Genomic DNA, 24,633 nt, shown 5'->3' with positions numbered 1-24,633 from the left:
TTTTTTTTTCTTTTTTTACTTTAAACCTAAACAAGACACATTGTCACAAGAGGTTACTGTGGATTAGAGGCCATGTTTATCAGACGCATTGTAGTGAAGACTTGTACAGCAAGATGTTTCTACATGTTGATAGAGTCAGGGGAAACATGAAACAGAGAAGGAATTACAAAGGCTAGTAGTTTGAAGAAAGAAACTGTTAGAGTAGAAATCTCTCCAACATCTAAGGACCCTCACAGTGAATGAACGAGATTGCGCTGATTGTTGGTGTTATGTCGAGGAAGCACCAGAGTAGCAAGTTCATTGGAGAACATTCTATTGAAATATTTGTAAAACAAGTACAAGAACACGGCATTTGCAGCAATGGGATAGGGATTGAGACTTGGTAGATTAGATTAGAAACTCTTGGGATAAACTAGTGAATGATGCACTAGCTGAGATTCTTTGTAATTTTTTCCTTAAATAAAATCTCTACAAATCAATGTTAATACACTCAATTTAGAAAAGCTTTTTGTATTTTTCTATAGACCAAATAAGAATTATCGATTTTTTTTTTTTTTTTTTTTTTTAAGGCAAAATGAATGTTGTATTTTATTTGCACATTTTAAACACAAGACTCAACTTAAAAAATAAAAACTTGCATATCAAAATATTTTTTAATGACTGTTAGAATTCTTAAGACTTTTATTTTATCAAAGAAATTTATTTAAAAAAAAAACAATCAAAATTTGACTATTGCATTTTACATCCATTTTTAAAATTTAAATTAATTCAATAAATGTTTTCTGTTGTGTTACTTCATTATTTTATTGAACTTGTTTTGAATTACCAGAAAAGTTTGGTTAGAAAAAAGAAATTATTAAATTTTTTATTGTCTTTCCTTTTTGCTAGTAGAACTCTTCCAAAAATAAAAACCAAAAAATACTTTCAGTCAAGTTAAAGTACACTAGTGATAAAACTTTTTAGAAAATGAATATGCAAATAAAGTATATTATTGACGATGTGCTGTAATTTTTCTTTTTATTATTATATATGAAGATTATTTGAAAATATTTTGTTGTATCATTAAACTTTTTAGATACATTGATAAACCAAGGACTTCATCCCTTTAAGAAGGAAAATATTAATCCCATCTGATCGTTTTCCATTACTATGGTCGAGAATTATCGGTTTGATTTGGGAGGGGAACTCATTTGTATATAGACCTTTTTTTGATATTGTTTATTGTTACATGTTTTGGAAAGTGACCAGTAGCATGGCAATAGGAGAGTGCTTGTACAACACATTGCCATAGGACTGGTTCCTTACAGACTACAACATGGTTGTTTTTACATTCATTTTAAACAAATACTTGTCAACCCATCCTCTTAAGTTATCAAATTTTGTCCATTTGATCTTCTAGGATCCATCCATTTTATGGATTTTTATCCTTTATCCTTGAGTGGCTTTTAGCTTTGGTAGCAATCTCTCATTATTAAGAAAATAAACAACAAACAAAAAAATATTGACATTTATGTAGCTCTTTTTTCTCTTTTTTTTTTTTTTTTTTTCCAAATCATATTTAGATATAAACGAGAGTTTGGCTTCACTATTGAAGATCGACCCATCCGAGTGGATGATATCCGTGTCCGTGGAGTCGGAAGCAGCATGGCAGAGTCCAAAGAAATAATTGCAAGTTCTTCCAGCAAACCTGTTCCAGAAAAGGTTGGTAAAAAGATAAGATTTTTGATAAATTATCGACGGTTTATTGCTCAGCTGATAAAGATGTTAGTTCACTTTTTGTCTGTTTTGCAGCATTTGTACTCACTAGGAGTTCTCAAGACTACTCACCAATAATAATTAGTGGTGTTCCCTGGAAGGAGTCCGAGTGAAAACAAGTCTCCCCAGATTTCCAGAACTCTCCACCTCTTTTAATAACTTTTTCAAATAACTTTGTATTATCACGACAGCTACTTACTATTGATTTCTTACTGGCAATGACCATTCGTCTTCCCTGGATTTGAGTGGCAAGAAGCCACCCCAAGATTTCAGTACTCTCTGCACTCTTTCAGTGAAAGTCTGGTTAGTGTTCCTTCTTCAGTCTTTCCATTCTCCTAGACTCTTTGCAGCTATTTTGTGTGGAACCAACTAAAACTGATGTCTGTGGGGAGGGGGGGGGTTCATTGTTTATAAGATTTTTTGCAGTGCCAGCTACCTTAGGTTCATGTTATCTTCTGTTGCATTTTCCATGTGGTTGGTTAGTGATTGTAGTTTATGTTGGCTGATTTCCGCATTCAAGATTTTTCCTTAAGATTTTATCTGTTTTTGTCATTGTCATCCATTGTATAGTCTCATCTTACTCTTTATTCTGATTTCTCCTACTCTTTTTTTTTCCAGGCTTTTTTGGGGTATTAAAATGACTTTCTTCATGTTCTATATTCCATTCAGTTGATTATTATTGGCTCATATGGAGCTTTCACACAGGTCACCATAAGTCTGATTGAAATCCTGTGGTGTTTCCTGGAAGCTGTGTAACAAGAAGTCTCCCCAGACGTCCAGCACTCTCTACCTCCTTCGATAGCATTTGCAAATAAATTTGCATTATTGCAACAGCTTCTCACCATTGATTTTTCGCTGGCAGCAGCCACATGTCTGTACTGGAATTTGAGTGGCACTAAGCATTCCCAAGGTCCCAGTTCTCTTCGCGCTTGTCCAACGGAGGTCTGGTCAGTGCTCTCTCCTCGGTCTTTCCTTCCTCCTTGACCCTTCTCAGCTCTTTGGTTTCACACTTTTTTATGGGGGAAGAACGGTGATGGGGCAATGGGAGAGAATGCGTGATAGGGATGTAAAACTTGTTGATTTGCAGCTTCATTCCCTGTAACGCTTCTTCCTGTTTTACCTCTGCAGCAGGTTGTCTGGCTCATACATGTGTTTCATGTGTATTATTCTCTGCTATAACTGATAAAAAAAAAATACCAACTTTATGGATGCTTGTTTCTTAGTTTTAGAGTTTTATTTGACATACACACAGACAACTGTCTTTTATATAATAGATACATTATTGGTGTAATTTTATTCTGTATAAGTGCTCAAGAAACAGTAGAGCCATATATTAAAACCATTTTTATTTATGAAAATATATTTTGCTATATAAGTGCACACATTTTAATGAAAAAAATATTTAAATTCCTTGGATTTTTTAGATAGGAACAAAGTAGTGTGTCTGTTATGATATTACACTTAGTCTATTCTGTTCTTGGTCAGTGAAGGAGAAATCTTTCTAGATTAAGGCATTTTTATTTTTATTCTAATTCAGAATTCTCCTTCTAGGAAATTTGAGATTTCCCCTCATTAAGAACTAACCTTGTGTCTAAGTATTGCTTCATGGAGAGGAAAGTTAATAAGATCCATGCAAGAAAATTCAGTATAGACATTAAAAATGTTATTGTGTTTTTATATTATTCATTTATATTATCTATATATTAATACGATGGTCTGTGTGTTTTTTTTTGTGTGTCACGCTTACATCTTTTGTTTTTTCCGAGTGACTGTCGTTTAATTGTTATAACCTTCAATTTCTTGTAATAAATAATTTTACGAAGAATTCTTTATAAGTTTTGGTTTCGGTTTTGATTATAGCTGAAGGAACTCAAGTTATATATACATATTTTTTTTTCTTCATAAGTTTTGGTTTTTGTTTCGATTCAAATAAATGCACTCAAGTCGTATGGATATACTTTTTTTTATTTTATAAATCACAACTTTATAATATATAAGAATCGATAGAAAATTGATTCTATAATAATATATACGAAATCTGCATGAATTAAAACATCATATTTAAGCATATTTTATGATCTGGCTACGCCGGGCGTCCCTGCTAGCTTAGATAAATACTTTTGCAGTTTAAACAAAAGAGCTACAATAATATCAGGATGTTTTCATTTATGCTAAGCATCCACAAAATGCTAATATCAATATATTACATATGAAAGAGTCCGCTGTGGAATTTCCATAGGTCCCACTAGTTATCAATAAATATTTTTAAATGAGGATTCATTTTGAATTAAAAGTCAAGTTTCATTTTGAGATAAAAACAACATTGGTCAAATCCAATGATCATTTTGTTTTGATTCAGCTTATTCACATACTGTTGAGATATTTCAAGCACCTTTTCTCAATTTTACATGCATAATTCTAAATGGATTTTAAATGGAAATGATTCTTCATTTAGTAATCTTAATCAAAAATAGCATAAAAACGTTTTTAATGCTTATACAAAATTTTTCTTGCATTTTTCTCTGATCACAACCTTTAAACATTACCGAGAACTTTCAATTTGAAAATAAAAATTATGAAACTTAAATGATTGATTCCCAATCCCTCACACCTTCACTTTGTTCAAATTCCCATTCTTTAAACAAAAGTGAAAAAAAATGTAATGTCTATTTCAATTTTGGTTACAATGTTTTAATAATAAAATGTGTTGCCATGCTCATTTTTTAGGGTGTCATAAATTTTGATTTTGAAAAGTTAAGCTACTTAAATTTCTTCAGTATGTACTACTAGTAGTTCAGCCAGGCTTTGCTTGGGCCCTATGTACTGTTCATAACTTTATATATATATATATATATATATATATAAATTAAAAAGTTTGACTCATGTCCACGTAACCTACATCTAAAATTTCAAGTGTTTAGACCCAAAATTGACAGAGAAGTTTGGTAGAGTCTGCCAAGGTCAACTCTTTAAACTGTGACCTCTCTGCAGCTAAATTTTTGCCCAAAAACTGATTAAAAAGCTTGTTGCATGTCTGTATATCCTTTATGTAAAATTTCAAATGTTTAGACCCAAAATTGGCTGAATAGTTTGCTAGAGACCGCAAAGGTCAAATCTTTTGAACTTTGACTACTTGGCAGCCAAATTTTCAGCCAAAAACTGATTAAAAAAAAAGCTTGCCCTATGTCTGAATACACTTTATGTAAAATTTTGAATGTTTAGGCCAAAAATTGGCTAAGAAATTTGGTAGAGACTGCATGGTTAAATTTTTTTTTAACTTTGACTCCAATTTTGACCCCCTTAACATTTATTGTTTGGGGTTCAAGTCAAATTAAAAAGGTTGATCCATGTCCAAGTAACCTACATCTAAAATTTCAAGTGTTTAGACCCAAAATTAGGGGAGGACTTTGGTAGAGTTTTCAAAGGTCAAATTGTTGAACTTTGACCCCTTAACAGCCAAATTTCTAGTTGAAAACTGATTAAAAAGATTTTCCTAAATCTCAATATCCCTTATATCAAATCTCGAGTCTGTTGACTGAAAATTAATAGAGTAGTTTGGTAAGGAAATGTACACACACACACACTCAGATAATGTCACTTTTATAGATATACTAGCATGGGTGCCCGGCGTTGCCCGGGTATTTGGAGATGTATGTTGAGCAAAAAAAAAAAAAAAGTGGTCAATTTTTTTAACTTTGACCCCTTAAAATTTATTGTTTTGGGCTCAAATTAAGTTATTAAGTTAGGTCCATGTCCAAGGAACCTATATCTAAAATTTCAAGTGTTTAGACCCAAAATTTGTGAAGGAGTTTGGTAGAGTTCTCAAAGGTCAAATTGTTGAACTTTGACCCCTTAATCACCAAATTTCTGGCCGAAAACCGATCACATCGATTTTCCCAAATCTCAGTACCCTGTATATCAAATTTCGAGTCTGTAGACTTCAAATTGACAGAGTTATTGCGTAGGGAAATGTACACACACACACAAACAGACAGACACTTTCACTTTTATAGATATATAGACTAGCAGTTCAGCCCAAATTTGCTCAGGCGGTATGTACTGTTCATAACTTGCACTACGTGTGAATACACTTTATGTAAGATTTCAAATGTTTAGACCAAAAATTGTCTGAGTAATTTTGTAGAGACTGCAGAGGTAAATTTTTTTTAATTTTGACCCTTTAACATTTATTATTTTGGTCTCAAATCAAAATACAAAATTTTAACCCATGTCTACATCTAAAATTTCAAGTCTTTCACCCCAAATTGGCAGAGGAGTTTGGTAGAATCTGTAACGGTCAACTCTTTCAACTTTGACCTTTGGCATCCAAGTTTTTGCTCCAAAAACTGATTAAAATGCTTGCCGCATGTCTGAATACCTGTTATGTGTAAATTTCAAATATTTAGACCCAAAATTGGCTGAGTAATTTGCTAGACACTGCAAAGGTAAAATCTTTTTAACTTTGACCCCTTGGCAGCTCAAATTTTCGATCCAAACCAATTAAAAATCTTGCCCTATCTCTGAATACACTTTATATAAAATTTCAAATGTTTAGACCAGAAATTGGCTGAGTATTTAGGTAGAGACTGCAGAAGTCCAATTTTTTAAAACTTTGACCTCAATTTTGACCCCTTAACATTTATTTTTTGGGGCTCAAATCAAATTAAAAAATTTGATCCATGCCCAAGTAACCTACATTTAAAATTTCAAGTGTTTCAACCCACATTTGGTGGAAGAGTTTGGTAGAGTTTTCAAAAGTCAAATCGTTAAACTTTGACCACTTGACAGCTAAATTTTTGGCTGAAAACCAATTAAAAGGATTTTCCCAAATCTCAATACTCCTTATGTCAAATCTTGAGTCTCTAGACCGAAAATTGACAGAGTAGTTTGGTAGGGAAATGTACACAGACACACACACATTTTCACTTTTATAGATATATAGATAGGATTCCAAGTGTGTTTTGCAGGACATTTAACAAAAAACCTGAATGTTAGTATTTCCTGTGTCAAAAATCACTGAAAATGTGTTTTGCTTTGATTTTGAAAATTTTTAGAAATTTTTTCTTGGTTAAATTTGATTAATATTTTTAGGAGATTCAATGTACCAAATTTCAAGTTCTTGATATATCTCATTTCTGAGATACTGCTTTTCAAAAAGTTCTTATTTTCCAAAATTCAAAAACCCATAAAAAAAATGAACCACTTGAACTAAAAAAAGGGTCTAAACATTTGAAATCTTACATAAATTTTCAGCAAATGTTTTTCATTTTAATAGATACTAATGATCGCACAAAATTATGTTTCTAAATTTATTAGATGAGAATTGATTATTTGGATTCTTCGCATTGCTGTTATCATCTTGAGTATTATCTTCACAACGTTTCAGGCGATGTAACCTTTTACCTACTTCAAGTGTATAACTCATTCTACCCCCCCCTTGAATTAAATAATGGGTTCCATTTGAAATTCCGTGCAGATTCTTGACAGAAAGATTTCAGAGTTTAACAAGATACACCTAAAGAAGGTTGGAGATTGTTGAATCACGGGTGTACATATCGAAGACATATAACTGAGATGAGACATTTATATGAGGGCATATACGGCGACAACGATGATGACAATTACTTGCTGAGTTCATTATTTGTGGTAGAAGTGAGAGTGGATTGTTCTTTTAAACACAGAGAAGAGATACATTATTGATGATGGGATACCGTTAACACTTTGGAAGCGGGGGGGGGGGGGTCATACAAAGTTCATTTTACAAGAATCACAAAAACACCCTACCTTTTTGGTTGAAATCATGACTAACGAAGACATTTTTTCAGCTGGATGAGATGATCAGGGATTCGATTGCCTTGCAGAATTACATTGTCTTAATTCCCTTTTTCTGGTTCGCTTCCAAAAGGGTTCAGCTAACTCAACTTTTCTCTCTCCCGAGACTCCTAGCTGTGACTCCCAACTGTGTCTCAGCTCTCTGACTACTCTGCCTGCCTGACTTGACTTAACTGAATATTTGTAATCGTCAAAACGTGCTCAGACATGTGAAGATGTTTTTCACGTAGGTTTTACATATTACATGTCTCCAACACGTCTTTGACAAAACAAAAAACATTCCTAAATTTACATTGTCTGATTCTACTTGCTCTGACCTCTAATTGTATTGTTATTCTAACACAATGGACAATGCTCCACCTTCTTAGGATTACATCTAAAATGTGATGTGTATTCTTTTCAAATCTTGAATACTGGGTTCGATTCCATCGTTTTCCTTATAATAAATATTATTTTCAATCCTGTTTACATTGTTTCCCTAATTACTGGGATCTGTCCTCTTTCCATATATAGCAAGATTAAATCAAACGAAACGTTATGAAAAGAACACTCAAGATAAGAACAGTAGTCCAAAGAATCTAAATAATATGAATAATCATAAAAAATGTTTTTAAAAAAATCTGAAACTTTGACCTCCCGTGAGTGGATCACATTTAACTGAAAATACAATATCTGACATTTGCAGATGACTAAGTGCTATTTTGAGACCGGTCTTTGTGATACGACCGTTTACCTGCTGACAAAGCTCGCCTCTGGAAATGAAATACCTGGGCCAGCCATCATCATTGACAAAAACAGGTAAGAAAATGGCACAAATTTTTATTTATTTATTTTGTATGTAGAGAATTAGAAATTATCTGGAAGAGAGAAATCAGTTTTAATAGAAACTAGCAAGGGGTACCTGGCGTTGCCCGGGTGTTTGGAGGTGTGTGTGGAAACTCCGGGGGCGGGGGGGGGGCGGTTAAAAAAAAAAAAAAGTAAGTATGAGGATTGAACCCAAACCGTTGAGGCAAAGTTGTAAATTAAAGTGTGAAAAAAAAAATGTGCGATGTTGACCATTGCCCCACCGCAAGATGCTAACGAAAACACGTTTGAATTTATTTAATTACTTGGATTTGGCAGGTGCCCGTTTTAATGAGTTAATGAGGTCAAGTTTGACTGCGGGATTTTTATTTTCCCAAGATGTTATAGGAAAAAGACTAACCCACATGCAGCGAGTGACAAATGTTGAATATTTATCTTCCCGAAATCGAGCAAATTAAATAGACAGGCGAGCTTCGTTGTTAACTGTGAGATATTATGATTTATATGTGATATAAAAAGTTTTTAAAAGTTGTGAAGCGACTGACCGCTTCTCTGAAAAAAGCCTTTTGTAGACATACAGAAAAAGCGAACACACATACATACATACATACATACATACATACATTTTCGCTTTTATATTTATAGATTATCAAATGTCTATCCATAATATATCAATATATTTACATTTTGGTAAACAAGCAAACGTAAGGAGTTAAGAAAAAAAGACTTAGGAAGAGTTCAAAGGGTTAGAATCAAAAGTATGTTTGTACATGGGGCTGATCAAATATATGGAAGGATCAATAGAAAGTAGAACAACTGAAAATGAAGAGTTATCAATTAAGAGGGGCATAGCTTCACAAATGAGATCAAGAAAGTGTTTCTTTGTCTGCATATGCGTGAACAGTGAGTGAGTTCGTAAGTCTGTAACAACTTGTTGCTATATTTAAAGATGGAGTAAAGATGGTGGTGCAGTAAATGCATGGGGTTTGTTTAGGGTTAGTTAATAGGGGCAGGTCAAGGAAGTGAAAAGAATAGACTTAAGAAAAAGAGGAATAAATAAAGACCTGGTCAGAGATAGATTATTTTGGAAATCATTTCGTAAAAGTTATCCAACACATTCCAGCATATCAATAGACATTAACCGAAATATGGTGATAATGATAAATATGTTGATGACTCAACTGACAAGCCATCCATCTCATCAACTCCTGACTTCTATTGGCATTTAGAACTCGGTAAAAGGAAAACACAATATTGTTTTTGTTTTCAAATTTTCATCTACTGATGGGATCAGTTTATTTGAAGATTATTATTTTTATTTTTTTTGACAGTACCATGGTTGTTGAGCCTGACTGCATTGCGACTATCACACAATATGGAGATGTAAAAATTAAGGTAAGAGTTTGGTAATCTTGTAAACTCTGGAGAACCATCTTCCAAACAGCACCTCTCTAGAGGTCCTGATAGTGTATGCAATATTTTATCCTCCACTCTATAATAAAAACAAATATATGTATATATATATATTCAAAAACAACAATTCAAAAGTTTTTTAAGTTTACAAATTAAATAATTCTGTAAACTTAAAGCAAGTATAAATATTAATATTTATCAGAAAATCCTAACCACATGAAAAGACCCAATATACGAAATGAAGTATTGATATAAGGAATTCAATATAAACTCTATAATTTACAGCAATTTATTATTTGACAAGGAATACAAGTTGAAAATTCAAAATTTTTCTTTATTCCATGGAGTTTCAAAGAAAAGCTCTTATCCTCAGTCAAGTAGTTAACAAAATAATATTCATAGGCAAGCTGTCATTTTGCTGGTTAGCACATAAATTGAACACTATAAAATGTGATTGAAGGGATATTCTAAATGGAGTCCAGACTTGATTAGAAAAGGTTGAAAAATATGGTACAATTCAAAGAAAATATTGATTGTCGAGATGCAAATGAAATAGTCCAATAGTAATTGTACTAATCCAAGTGGCTAACACTTCAGGAGTCAGGTTAGGTTTAGGCTTATCTAAGCTGATATGAGGCAGATTACTCTTGATTTATCTAAAAAAATCTATTTTTGCAATATACATGTTATTATTCTAAGTTAAGAATATACAGAAAATAAAGTATCACAAGTTTATACTGTAATCGAATAAAACTGGACTCTTGTCGGCATTTGAACAATATAAATTCCAATCAATTCACTCTGTTTTTCCCAAACTCGACTACCGCCATCTTGACTTAAGGTCTTTTATTACGTCATTTTGGTAAAATTACATCATTTTGATATGCAAATTACTGCATATCAAACTATATCCCCCTCCCCTGATTCTTAAAGATTAAGAATTTATATATAAAGTTAAATTGAATTTTTTTTTTTAAATTCTTAATGCTGCAATATTCTAGGTTATAAATTTACTATATTTTTTATTAGAATATCTTGTTTTCTTTTCCAGTTTTAACAACTAGCCCTTTTACTTCTCTATGTTTTAAATCTTAATCATATTACTTTTCATGTTCACATTTTTCTGTGTAATAACATATGAGAAATATTTGGAATCAGCTGTTTTTTTTTCAGATCATTTGAAACCATAGAAACCTCCATCAAGGCCAGAAGTTTTGGGGAAATATCAGATATTTTGTAATTAATATGCAAAACTAGGGAAAAATGATATAATTGAAACATTTTATGGCTGTAAAAAGTGCTAAAAATAGGATCTGGATGATGGATCATCCCCATAATATGTGACCTTAAGGGCAAATGTCACATAGCCCATTACACAATTCAGGGCATTACCTTTCCATTACCTCCATTTGTTGAATTCTGATCATTTGTCACTGAGATTTGAAACTTATAAAATCATGATGCTATAATCATTAGTTCACTATGGATGGACATCTCAACATGTAAACAAAATAAATGTTTAAATTTCAAAAATATTTCTTGCTGTTAAAGTTGGCTGTGTGGGTTTGTTTCTTGCTAATGGAGTTAGAGATGGTTTCATAGTCAGGTTTGAAACTCCTGACCGGCGATAATCGTGACACCTTGCACCCAAAAAGATGAAACAATAGTGTCTGTAGGTATTTAAAAATTATTATAGTAATATATATATATATATATATATATATACTAGCATGAGTGCCTGGCGTTGCCCGCGTGTTTGGAGATGTATGCTGAGCAAAAAAATTTTAAAAAATCAATTTTTTTTAACTTTGACCCCTATTATGACCCCTTAATATTTATTGTTTTGGGTTCAAATCAAGTCAGGTTAGATCCATGTCCAAAGAACCTATATTTAAAATAAAAAAGTGTTTAGATCCAAAATTGTCGGAAGAGTTTGGTAGAGTTCTCAAAGGTCAAATCGTTGAACTTTGACTCCTTAACAGTGAAATTTCTGGCCGAAAACCAATCACATCGATTTTCCCAAATCTCAGTACCCTGTATATCAAATTTCGAGTCTGTAGACTAAAAATTGACAGAGTTATAATATGCCCAAATTTGCCTGCATTTGTATATATAGTGTCCTGGCAGGCCAGCTTCAGTTTTGCCGCTTTGGGATGAATTTTGGATAGGGTTTTTTTTGCTTGGTTGTCTCCTCTGTGACCTTGCCAGGCCATTGATAAATATATATATATATATATATATATATATACATATTGGTCTTTATAAGTGGTGATTCATTAATAAATTAAATAAAATTATAAATAGACAAAACCTCAAATATGAAACAGACATAAGTAAAAGCAATTAAACATAAGAAGAAATCAATAAAATAATAAAAATGTTTTCAGTAGAAAGTGAAAATTTGAAATATATATCTATGAAAGTGTCTGTTTGTCTGTCTGTCTGTGTACATTTCCCTACACAATAACTCTGTCAATTTTCAGTCTTCAGACTCAAAATTTGATATACAAGGTATGGAGATTTGGGAAAATCTTTGTAATCTGTTTTCGGCCAGAAATTTGGCTGTTAAGGGGTTAAAGTTCAACGATTTGACCTTTGAGAACTCTACCAAACTCCTCCACCAATTTTGGGTATAAACAATTGAAATTGTAGATATAGGTTCCTTGGACATGGATCTAACTTAATAACTTGATTTGAGCCCAAAACAATAAATGTTAAGGGATCATAATAGAGGTCAAAGTTTTAAAAAAAATTGACCTCTGTGTCCTCTATCAAATTACTCAGACAATTTCTGGTCTAAACATTTGAAATTTTACATAAATGGTATTCAGAGATAGGGCAAGCTTTTTAATTGGTTTGGGTCGAAAATTTGATCTACCAATATATAAATGTATGTATGTATGTTTGCATGTCTCCCTAAAACTTTCGACAGAGGCGACGGATTTTCACAAGAAGATCAGTATCATTTTGAAGCTCGACCCTTCAGACGACAAATACCGAAAAATTGGCTAAAAACATTAATTTCTTCACCCTCAACTGGGCATTTTCTACAGGGAGGGGTCGCTTTTTTCATTGATATTTTCAAAAGTCATCCCCTCTTTTCGATTGTCTAGCCTTAATTTAAACCTACGTCACTTCCGGTTTGGCGATGGTTGTAACAGCAACTTTTTTTCCCCATTCTTTTCCTCCTCTGCGGTACAGGTGTGAGCCTGCCTTCCTACTACCACTTTTTTTTTTTTTTTTTCAACACACACCTCCAAACACCCAGGCAATGCCGGACACCCATGCTTACTAGCATATGTGTATATATAATATGTGTATATATAATAAAAATTAAATATCACATAGCTATCAATAAATGTATGACTTATTTTTAAATCATTTGTTTATTGTTTTTTTTTGTTTTTTTTTCATTTTCATTTTAAACTCTTAAATTTATAAGTGGGATCCATGTTTTGTTTGATTAAAAAGTGAGGAACCCAATAAACATAGACTCTCACCCAAGAAACTCATAAAAGTAATTTTGGTCAGTGTTGGATTAAGTTTAATTAAAAGAATCCTATTTTTTCCAGGAGGCTTTAAAAATTTGAATTTTTCTTTCTTGTAGGTTGGTAGTGGTTCTGCCAAACAGATTGGAACTCAGCTTGATACAATCCAACTCTCAATATTTTCTCACAGATTCATGAGTATTGCAGAACAGATGGGAAGGTAAGCTTACATATAGATATAATATCTACAATTTGCCATGTTTTTCACTTTGTATTTGGTACTTGAAATGTAAAAAATTGTTGTAACCCTTTGTTTAAGTAATAATATACTTCATACTCGCTTGATGTAATAGTTATGACTATTTCTATAAAGTAGATTATATTTAACCTATATTGATTTGTTGTATAATCTATATGCATCTTCACTTAATCTTGTATTCAAATGTAATTACTTAATATATAACTTATAAGCATTTTTTAAGTAGATTTTATTTGCATCTTTATAGCATATAACCTTGATTTGCTGTATAATATGTTGGTTTCGTCACTTGGCATTGATTATTAGGGCTGTGACAACAGAATATTCTTTTCATTCTTTTGACTCTCGGGTATATATCCGACACAGGCATACTTAATCAACCGAGAACCACATCCGTCTATATAAAAACATACAAGATATTAACGGATACATACTCAAGTCAAAACAATGAAAATATGCTGTTGTCGCAGCCCTAGTGATCATATATTTAAAGGTTTTATTGGATGTTTAATCCTGGTGCTGATGATGAGACTTTATTAAATTTATTGGAGTGGTTCTGGAGCTATTTCTTCACAGATGAACTCTACTGAGTTGCAGTGTAGTCGAACCAGCAAAGCCTTCTTTTTAAAAAAGATTGTTTGAAGGTGATGATCTTCAGTGCATACCAACTTTGGTATTGGAGACGAAATGATGCCAGCAGACCCATAGACTTTGGCAGAGTTAGTATTGGTCAAACACTTCTAGCCTTTTGAGATCCGCATGTCTCATGGGCCAGGTTCTCTTCTCTATCATTAATGTAGGATATTTTGTCTTTGTGCAATCAACGCGTTGACAGTTGATCACAAAACCAATGGCATCATATTAAGCTTAAATCCTAAACAGGTGAAGCAGTACCTTAAACATCTGATTTGGCCAAAGTGACTTGATTCATTTGTAAACTCATATTGCTCCTCCGATTAATTATTGCATCGTTGGAATTACATGTACAATAAGAGATGATAGCCAATTTGTGTGAAAAAGTGTAAAATGATGGAAACTGATGAGAACTCAGATGTGAAAAAAGTATATTTGGATGGCAAGGCTATTGGGATTGTATGGAAGTTTTGTTACCTTGAAGGAGTCAGTGCTAGGTGTAATTGCAAAGAGTTAGGAACGGACAGAGTAAGTTCTGGGAACTTCTGATATTACTAACCAGCAGAGTATTATCATGTTCAACTGAGAAAAGAATCTCTCAGGTATGCGTATGCAGCGTGATGATGCATGGCAGTGAAAGGTCTGAGTATATGCGTTGCATGAAGAGAAATGATATGATGGTTGTGTGATGTGAAGCTTAAATGTAGGCTTAGATCTGATGACCTCAGAGGAAGATAAAATATTGGGTCAGTAGATGCAGAACAGTTGAGTTAGAAAGATCAGTTAATAATAAAGGGAAGATCAAGGAAAACAAGGAAGTAATTGATTAGAATGACCTGTGAGAGAAAGCGGGATAAATAAAGACTTGGCCAGAGATAGATTTATAAAATCTATCTAACATGTGCCAACATCTAATGATGAGGATTTAAATAATTTTTTGTTTGGAAAACTGTTCATGATTTTTGTATTAAAATTTTAATACTATTTATTTATTTATTTTTGCAACAGAGTTTTACAAAGAACCGCCATTTCTACAAATATAAAGGTGAGTATTTTCAGATGTTTTATAAGAGTTGGCGTACGTGATTACCGTTATGTTTTCACCCACAAGCAATCAATAAACCAATAAAATAAAATTCTTTTTAGTACATATGTACAGGTGTTTGTACTCCATCTCTTTTTTTATAGTGGCTACTTCTCGTCATTGTTTCATGAGTGGCCGTGTTGTCAAGTGTCTCATTTGTTAAACCAAGATGAATAAACTTCTCACGCATGAATAACACAAGGAGACTTGTGCTGAGTTTTCTTAAGTTTTATTGGAGCAGATGGATTTAGGAGAGAGAAATTATTTCCTTCCTAAATTAGTTTTCTAACTTCAGAATTGAGAGATGCAGACAGACAGATTTCAGGTAATATTCAGCTTAAATCATCTCTACATCATTTGCTTGTCCGTTCTCTTGACTTTCAACAGAGACTGATTTAAAAACCTGTTTTTGTTTTGCTCTAAAATGTAACTGCATCATATCCTTATATTATTCGACTGTTCTGTTTAGGGAGTTTGACCTGTTGCCCCCACATGTAACCTGTCTCTGGATATAATTCTCTTTGTAGATAGGTTATCCTTACATGCACTAAGAGTGACCCTTGTCAAAATTCACATTAGCTAACTTGATCACTACTTACTGGGTAGGGTCCTTACTATGTAACATTGGTATAAGAAATACCATCACAGACTATGAAAGCTCTGCTGAATTCAAATCTCTTCAGATTTATTGCAATAATAATAATAATAATAATAATAATAATAATGCACCTTTAGGAATTTTGGAAGATCGGCAGGATAATTTATTGTCCTGTCTATTGAAACAACTTGTAATGATTTAAGTAAAAATTCCTGAGGTTGAAATAATAAAAACATATTTAGCTCTATTAACATATTGAGCACTTTTTCCCTGTTTTTTTTTTTTTTTTACCAAATATACCTCCTAATATATATATATATATATATATATATATATATATATATATACATATATGCAATGTTTATGATCTCCTGTTGTTTGAACACTATGGATTATCTAATGTCTATGTCTGAATTGAGCATTAATTAGTTCTTAATTCCCTTCATTCTTGTGGCAATTGTTTGGTGGCCTGGAGGTAGAGGCTAATCTCCCAACCAGTAGGAATTGTCATCCTACATTGATGATTGCATAAGTATGAAACACTACTGTTTGTAGGTATAAATGAATAATTTATTATATATATATATATATATATATATATAAACAAAAAAATTAACTGATGACGGATAAAAAAATTTCCATTATTTATTGCAGCATCAAATGTTTTGAGATTTTATTCAGCATAGATTCTACTTTCCTTCCTATTCCTGCAACTCGATTTCAAAACCTAAATTTCTAAAGTTTCAATCTTTATACTGTTCCAGAAATGTTTTCTTTTGTTTACGCTATTATATTAGACTATTTACTTCCTCTAATGAGAGAAGCATAAATTTTCTAAACTCCATGGAATAAAAAATAACCTCTGTTGTGTTTCCTGTTCCTTTTTTTTTTTTTTAACCTTTGATGCATCATCAAATAATGTAACTATTTTTTTTATTATTTAACACCAGTTAATTATGCTAAAAATATTGCAACAAAAATCAACTTTACACAATAGCAACACCATATCTTTTTATATATTGCTTATTTATATGCAATCTTAGTTGTAATATCACTAATTTCTATATTGCTTTATGAAAGTGCAGTTTATTAACTAACCATATTTTATTATTATGTGTTAGTTCAAAAAAATTTTTTAATTTAATATAACACTTGTTTTGTTTCATCAATTGTATTTAAATATTCTTTTCAGGTCTTTTCTTTAAGGAGACTAACCTAATTTTCAACAAGTTACATTCTATTTCTAAATTGTAAGTTAACCATACACATGCACTACCGCACAAGCAAATTGACTTCTTCTTTCTATTCCTTTCTTTACTGTCATAATTAATGTGAAAATTACCAAAATGTCAATCTAAAAACGTAAGTTTGTTATTTTTAATGTTTGTTTCAAGCAATTTAAATAACAAACTTTGCAGCCAGTAACAAGCTGGTTAAGCCAGATTGTATATATATATGAATCCCTAAATTAAACATGTATCACATTTTTTTTCATTTTTTTATTTTTTATTGCTGGAACATTTTTCACAATTGACACTCCTTTCATTAACCAAAATGAGAAAATTAAATTTTTGGTATGTTTTACAATCCAGAGAGATTCAAAAAGTGGTAAAAAATTCAAGTATATAACAAATAAACGTTATCAAAGGTAAAATAAGTTACTCTTCTACCTACCTGGAAAAGTTTTTAATGGCTTTACTCACTTTAAAATGTTTAATCGGTTCAGAAACCAGTGTCGAGTATTACAGGAGAATAAGAAAAATGGCCTCAAATTGACACCTAAATACTTGAAGTCTTGAAAATGACTTAAAAATAAAACAAAATACTATTAAAACCCGCACAATATATGTCACCGTAACATATTGAGTGGGCTTCTAACAGTATTTTGTATAATTTAAAAAAAAGTTTTTTAAGCCATTATCAAATTTTTAAATACTTAGGGTGTCAATTTGCAACCATTTTTCTTGTTCTCACCGAACGCTAGGCACTGTTTTTTTAATGTTTTAAAGCAAGTAAAACAACTAAAAACTTTTCCAGCTATGTAGAAGAGTAACTTATCTTGCCTTTGGTAACATTTATTTGGTATATATTTGTTTTTTGACCACTTTTCGAATCTCTGTAGAATGTAAAACAAATCTGAAATTTTTTTTATTACCAAGTCGGTGTTTATTGAGGCCCAATGGCCACTCAAGAATAAAGGTTAATAAGTTTGTCAGTTAGACAGTGAGACAACATCATGAGAATTATTAACGATGGTTGTAACAAGTCAGAATTTGATTATTTAAGAGAATGGCTCAACAAGAATTTGTTTACATTGGACTTGAAAACTTGTAGTTGCCGTATAAGAAATCCCTTGGTATTGTGTTCCACTGACAGAGTATTCTAAAAAACTTTGCTCATGGAAATTCTGTTTAGTTTTAGGTACACAGAGGGAGAAAGGAAGGAAAATTATTTACAGTTGTTGTAGCTAGACAAGTTTTTCTTGTGAATGTTTTACAAGGAGAATAATAGATTGGAGCTCAGTCGAATACCTTCAACAAAAATAACGATAGAGCAGAAAGAGACAGGCAACTTTTTTCTATGAGAAAACAGTTGCAGGGAAGAGAAGAAAACATTCCTTCTCTCACTAGATTTCAAAGTCTGTTTTGTATTTTACCAAGAGAGGAAAGGGTGTTCTGAGCGGCACCTCTCCAGATGTGGCAACAGTATTCAATCTTGAGACGTATTTGTCTCTTAGACTGATAGAGCATTGTGTCAGGAGTGAGATACCTTCTGGAGCGATAGAATGATCCAATTGTTTTTCTAACAATCTCAGCAATAGATTTGATGGAAAGTCTTCGATTTCAAGTTTGAGATGAAAGTCAGTCCCAGAAGTTTTTCAAAGCAAAGATGAAAATGATCAAATAAAATCTTGAAAAATTGAAACCATTAATAAATTCAAATGTACAAACTATTCCAAGTTTTAATATTGAAATTAGAATCAATCCTTTTTTTTTAATTTATTTATTTATTATTTCTAGCCTGGTTGCCTGGCGTTGCTTGGGTGTTTGGAGGTGTGTGTTGAGCAAAAAAAAAAAAAATAATAATAGTAGGCAGGCAGGCTCGAATCTGTACCGCGAAGGAGGAAAAGAATGTGAAAAAAATGTGACGTCTTTGTTTTGTCCACCACCAAACCAGAAGTGATGAAGGTTTAAATTAAGGCTAGTCAATCGAAAAGAAGGGATGACTTTCAAAAATATCGATGAAGAAAACGACCCCTCCCTGTAGAAAAGTGCCCAGTTGAGGCTGAAGGAATTAATGTTTTTGGCCAATTATTTGATATTTGTCGTCCAAAGGGTAGAACTTCAAAATGAAACCAATCTCATGAAAATCCGTCGCCTCTGTCGAAAGTTTTGGTCATACATACATGCATACATACATACATACAAACATTTAAACAGACAGGTGAGATTTATATTATAGATTTCTTCTTTTTTTTTTTTTTTAGGAACGCTTAGATTTCTCCTGTGCTCTGTTTGGTCCGGATGGTGGGTTGGTATCTAATGCGCCTCACATTCCGGTTCACTTGGGTGCTATGCAGGAAACCGTTCAGTATCAGGTGAGAAAAATTTGAGGTATTATGGTCAACCAGCAGGGTAACCCGGCATTGCCCAGGGTAAAACATTAATAACCACCATCTACCCTCAAATGAAAGTGAGATTCTATTTTTTTCAGGTAATTATATATGAAAACTTGGCATAAAATTTTTTATTGTTTTAGATTTGAAAGTTAGGCATCAGTTTCATAGATAAATTTAACATAAAACAATACAACCTCCCTCTCTATTAATAGAGCAGCTTCATAATTTTAAAATGTTTTTAATATAAAAGTTTATGAATTAGAATATATGCATAGAAGATGTTGCCATCGTTTTAATCATAATTTTATATAAGTTTATATAAACTTTTTAACCATAAATATTTTGCAGGCCCCTGGCGTAACAGATAAAGTACTAGATAAAATTCAGTTGTGACACTCTTCTGGAGGTTGAAGGCTGCAGTCCTCATCTGTCAATGAGCTTGTAAATGCCTCACTTGTAAAATTCTTTAGGTTTTGGTGTGAAATATGAATCTATCTTCCTCTCTGGATGTTATCTAAATGGTTTTGTAATCCTCAAAATAAATGATAATTCAAGGGAGCTAAGTCAGCAGAATATGCAGGATAAGGCAGAGATTTCCCAACCAAATTTTCCTAGGAGATATTTGATCAATAGTGCTGAGACGACAATCATTATCATGATGGAAGATGATTCTCTTTCTGTTGACAAAAGGACATCGCTTTCAGGTCAATATAAGTGATAATATGGTACTTGTGCATTTAATGAACCAGACGTAACTCAGCATTTGCTCGGCTTTGTCCGGCGCATGACGTCAACAGCCGGATATAACCGAGCGTTGCCAATTAAGCAGACGAGAATTTCGCTATCAATTGGAAGAGTGTCATAACTCAAGAAACGCTTATTTGAAGAGAGTTAAAAAAAAATTTTGTTTTAAAAAGATAACCGACGAAATAATAATGAATATTACAAACCTTGCGGACCAGCTCCAGACCCCAGAGGCTGCACTAAACTTTTGCCAGCAACGGAAATTGTTGGCAGAAGAGAAAAGGTGTTTACATTTTGGCCAGGATTGTGTACTTGCAAAGAGAACAAGCCTTTCCGACAGTTACGGTTGGAGGTGTAGAAGTGTAACATGTCGTCGATGGACCACCATTAGGATTGGAACCTTCTTCTCAAAATCCCGACTAACCATCGCATGTATAAGAAAAATAATATACTTATATGGGCGTTCGAGATGGCATCTACAAAAAATCTCCATCGCGAATGTGGGTTACGTTCTCGCCACACAATTGTGGATTGGAAGATTTTCCTGCGTGATATATGCAGGGACTATTTTCTTAGGAATCCCCGGCAGATTGGAGGCCCCAGGCCATACGATAGAAATCGTTTTTAACCGCAGAAAACACAACGTCGGCAAACTTCTGACACCGGTTTGGGTCTTCGGTGGATACGACCCCGCCGAAAAGGAGGGTTTCTTGGTCACTGTACCAAATAGGAACGCCGAAACCCTCCTTCCACTAATAAATAAATTAAAAAAATCCTTGTTTCTGGCAAAAAGAAAAAGTCCTTGTTTCTGGCGAAAAAAAAATGTACAAATAATCCTTGTTCCTGCCCCCCCCCATGCTTTTTATTGCCCTTTTTTAAGCCTTTTCCATTTATTTGACATAAAGAGTTGCAAAAAAAAAAAATGAACTTTTACGTGTTTAAGACATAGACAATATGGTTTTTACGTTAAAAAATGAAAAAAAAAAAAAAACAGTTTAGACAAAAAAAAAGTTTCCTATTACTTAACAAAAAAACTTGTTTTATATGTATTTATTTTGAAAACGGAAAACGATTTCAAACAATAATAGTAATAAAAACATAAATGAACGGTAGGTTTTTGCTTTTTACTTATTTAATTTTTTTATGTTTCTACATTTTACAATTTCATTGTACAGTTATTTTGTTGTAGCGTTGTTTTTATTTTATCGCCAACGCTCGGTTTTATTCGGTTGTTGACGTCATGCGGCGGACAAAGTCGAGCAAATGCTGAGTTACGTCTGGTTCGTTAAATGCACAAGTACCGATAATATTGCAGAAAAATATGAATGATGCATTAATAATCTGAAAGAAAAAATTATAAATTAATCATGCAGATATGTTTAAATAATAAAAACATGCATAACAATAAATTACAATGGCTTAGAATACATCTTCTACAAACCGGCAAAAGCTTTTGCACCAATGTATATATCATCAGCAGCTGATATTGAACTCACTACATACTTACATACTATTAAACTCTCTTACATACTCGTACATGCTAAACTATAATCACCTTGCTACCTATATCTAATCGCCTATACTGGATCCTCATCAGCTCACAACTTACTTTCAGTATCTTCGGAATGTTAATTTCTCAAATCTTACATCACTAAGACATTCTTATGAATAGGTACAAAAATTTCTCCCGGGCAGTTCAACATTCAGTGATCGAATATCTAATCCTCATTTACAACAGCAATCCTTAATATCTTTCTTTTGATAGGAGATAGTATTGCAATAATTTATGTAAAAACTGAACCGGTACTCATTTGTAATACAAACTTCCGGGTATTAAGAGAAAGGCAAAGCCATCCTCCTTTGTTAGAAGTCTGAAGACAACAAACTCAATGTCTAAAATTCCATACATTCGTATACAGTGATCCATCCATCTATATTTAATTATGCTTACAGAATACGCCATAACTTATATCTTTTAGGTATACCTGTATTAAACTGTACTCCAAATCAAATGTTTTCTTGTATCTGGATTGAGGGTACCGGATTGACATTTTCCTGGATGCTGTTTCCGTCTGATAGTACAGGAGTCCTAACTCTTTGGTAGCGCTTAGAGTGGCTGCTCCATCAACAGTTGTATAATATTGGGATGTTTGTAGTGCTATGTCGCGCATGGAAAGGGACCCTGCACTCATTCCCGGTGGGCTTTCCTGAGGCCACAATCCTGTGGGTGAGGACAGCTGATGGTCTACTTGTATTGCATGTCTGATATTTTGCACAACCACTTGTCCAGCACTCATCACTCACCCTAACTGAAACTTTTAAATTAAATAAAATGAAATGACAGCTCAAGCAAAAGCTATCTTTAAACCAGGACAAAACTCAAAGAAAACCAACCTACCTCCTCTCTTGAGGCTTGCATTTACGAATATCCGTGGGCTTAGAACTAACTTAGATGATGTTGAATCATTTCTCTTTGTAAACACCCCGGATATCTTAGCATTAAGTGAAACTAACCTACACTCCTCCATTCCCTCTAATCACTTTAACATACCTGGTTATCTCCCACTCTGCCGTAAGGACTCGGACAGACATATGCATGGGCTTGGACTATATTCGTAACACCCTCCCTCTGACTAGAGAAATAAAACTAGAATCAGCCGACTAGGCCTTTATGTGCTTCACTTTGATTTGAAAATCACCCCTTCTCAGGTACATGGTATCATAAAAAACCTAGCCACCTCAAAAGCATGTGGACCCGATCTCATCCCGGCTGTGCTATTAAAAAAATGCTCCACTGAAGTTGCTCCAGTTCTCTCCAAACTTTACAATAAATGCCTTAACAAATCTTGCTTTCCCGACTGCTGAAAAACTGCTTCTGTGGTACCAGTCTTCAAGAATTCTTATGAAAGAACTGACCCACTAAATTATCGCCCCATTAGTCTCCTCCCGCTTTTCGCCAAAATATTTGAGTCCTTAGTTAATCAAGCCCTAATCCAACACCTAACAGCTGCTAAACTCCTGACCGACAAACAATATGGATTTAGGCAAGCCCGTTCAACAGCAAATATATTAACTGTAGTCTCTGAACGTATATACCATTCACTGGACAAAACAGGAGGGTAGAGCAGTAGCCCTTGATATATCTAAGGCTTATGACAGGGTGTGGCACGATGGTCTTCTAAGGAAAATTAGATCATATGGTATCACTGGAAGAATACATAATGTAATTAAATCCTTCTTAAGTAAGAGAAAAATCCAAGTTGTTCTCGACGGTTGTACATCCAAACAATATGATATAAATGCGGGAGTGCCTCAGGGGGTCTATCCTTGGACCTTTATTATTCCTGATATTCATAAATGATCTCCCTGATAAAATTGTTTTGGAGATGGGTATATTTGCTGATGACATCACTCTCTATAACAGGCATGAGGGGGAAAACAAGTGAACACATATCTAAGGAAATGGCAGAAACACTAGAGGATGACCTCCAATCTGTGGAATGGGGACAAAAATGGATGGTCACATTCAATGCTGCCAAAACTAAGCTTGTTTCCTTCAATAACTACAAGAACCCTTCTCTACCACCAATAGTAATGGCCAAGAACACATTACCTGAAAGTACTTCTTTTAAACTCCTCAGCCTAACGTTTACAGGGAACATGAACTGGAATAGATACATTGAGAGCATTGCCATGGTAAAGAAGGTTGGCTATCTCTACCGTGCTAGAAAATTACTTACACCTGAAAGTATTCTGTACCTCTATAAGGCCACCATTCGCCCATGTATGGAGTAATGTTATCACATTTGGGCTAGTCCATCTGCTACTTGTCTCTCACTCCTGGACAGGGTTCAAAAGAGAGTCTCCAACCTGATAGGTCCTGAACTGTCATCTAAGCTTCAGCCTCTGTCCCATCAACAAAATGTTGCATCCCTCTGCCTGTTCTACAAATACTTTAATGGTGAATACTCTGACGAACTACAAGCACTTGTACCTCCTCAACATGACTACCCCCGACAAACTCAATAAGTAACTAAGTCCCACCCCTTTACAGTGGAGATCCCTAGATGTAAGAAAACCTTTTACTCCAATAGTTTCTTTCCCAGAACTGCAAGTCTTTGGAACTCCCTTCTGGGATTCTGCTTTCCCAACTGTACTGATATGCAGAAGTTCAAGTGTAATGTGAACAAACATCTTGCTACTCATCTCCCTTCATAATACCCTTGCAAATTATGTCCCCTATAGTAGCTCTCTACTTCAAAGTGGCACTGTGCCTTGTTTGGGATGAAAATTGATTTTAAAAAAGAAAAAACTACACAAGTTTATAGTGTAATTCAAATCTTGTCGGTAACTGAATACTTGATGCTTCGCCAGATCTATCAAGAGTATTTTTTATGATGCCAT

At 33.4% G+C, this 24,633-nt stretch overlaps 1 protein-coding gene across 1 annotated transcript in view; it reads left to right on the top strand.

The window, feature by feature from the left end:
• The window catches only part of LOC145277711 (5-oxoprolinase-like), a 150,970-nt gene that overhangs the window by 83,945 nt on the left and 42,392 nt on the right, over positions 1-24,633 (top strand). Inside the window, exons 17-22 of the mRNA XM_080129409.1 lie at positions 1,563-1,701; positions 8,273-8,385; positions 9,723-9,786; positions 13,412-13,512; positions 15,193-15,229; positions 19,354-19,464. Coding sequence (XP_079985535.1) covers positions 1,563-1,701; positions 8,273-8,385; positions 9,723-9,786; positions 13,412-13,512; positions 15,193-15,229; positions 19,354-19,464 — 565 coding nt within the window. The remainder of the gene's footprint in view (positions 1-1,562; positions 1,702-8,272; positions 8,386-9,722; positions 9,787-13,411; positions 13,513-15,192; positions 15,230-19,353; positions 19,465-24,633) is intronic.

This window comes from Euprymna scolopes, chromosome 6 (assembly GCF_053919585.1).
Source record: "Euprymna scolopes isolate OS-2025 chromosome 6, ASM5391958v1, whole genome shotgun sequence".
Lineage (NCBI taxonomy): Eukaryota > Metazoa > Mollusca > Cephalopoda > Sepiida > Sepiolidae > Euprymna > Euprymna scolopes.
Note: the sequence above shows the minus strand (reverse complement) of the source record. Positions and strands in the feature narration are given on the sequence as shown.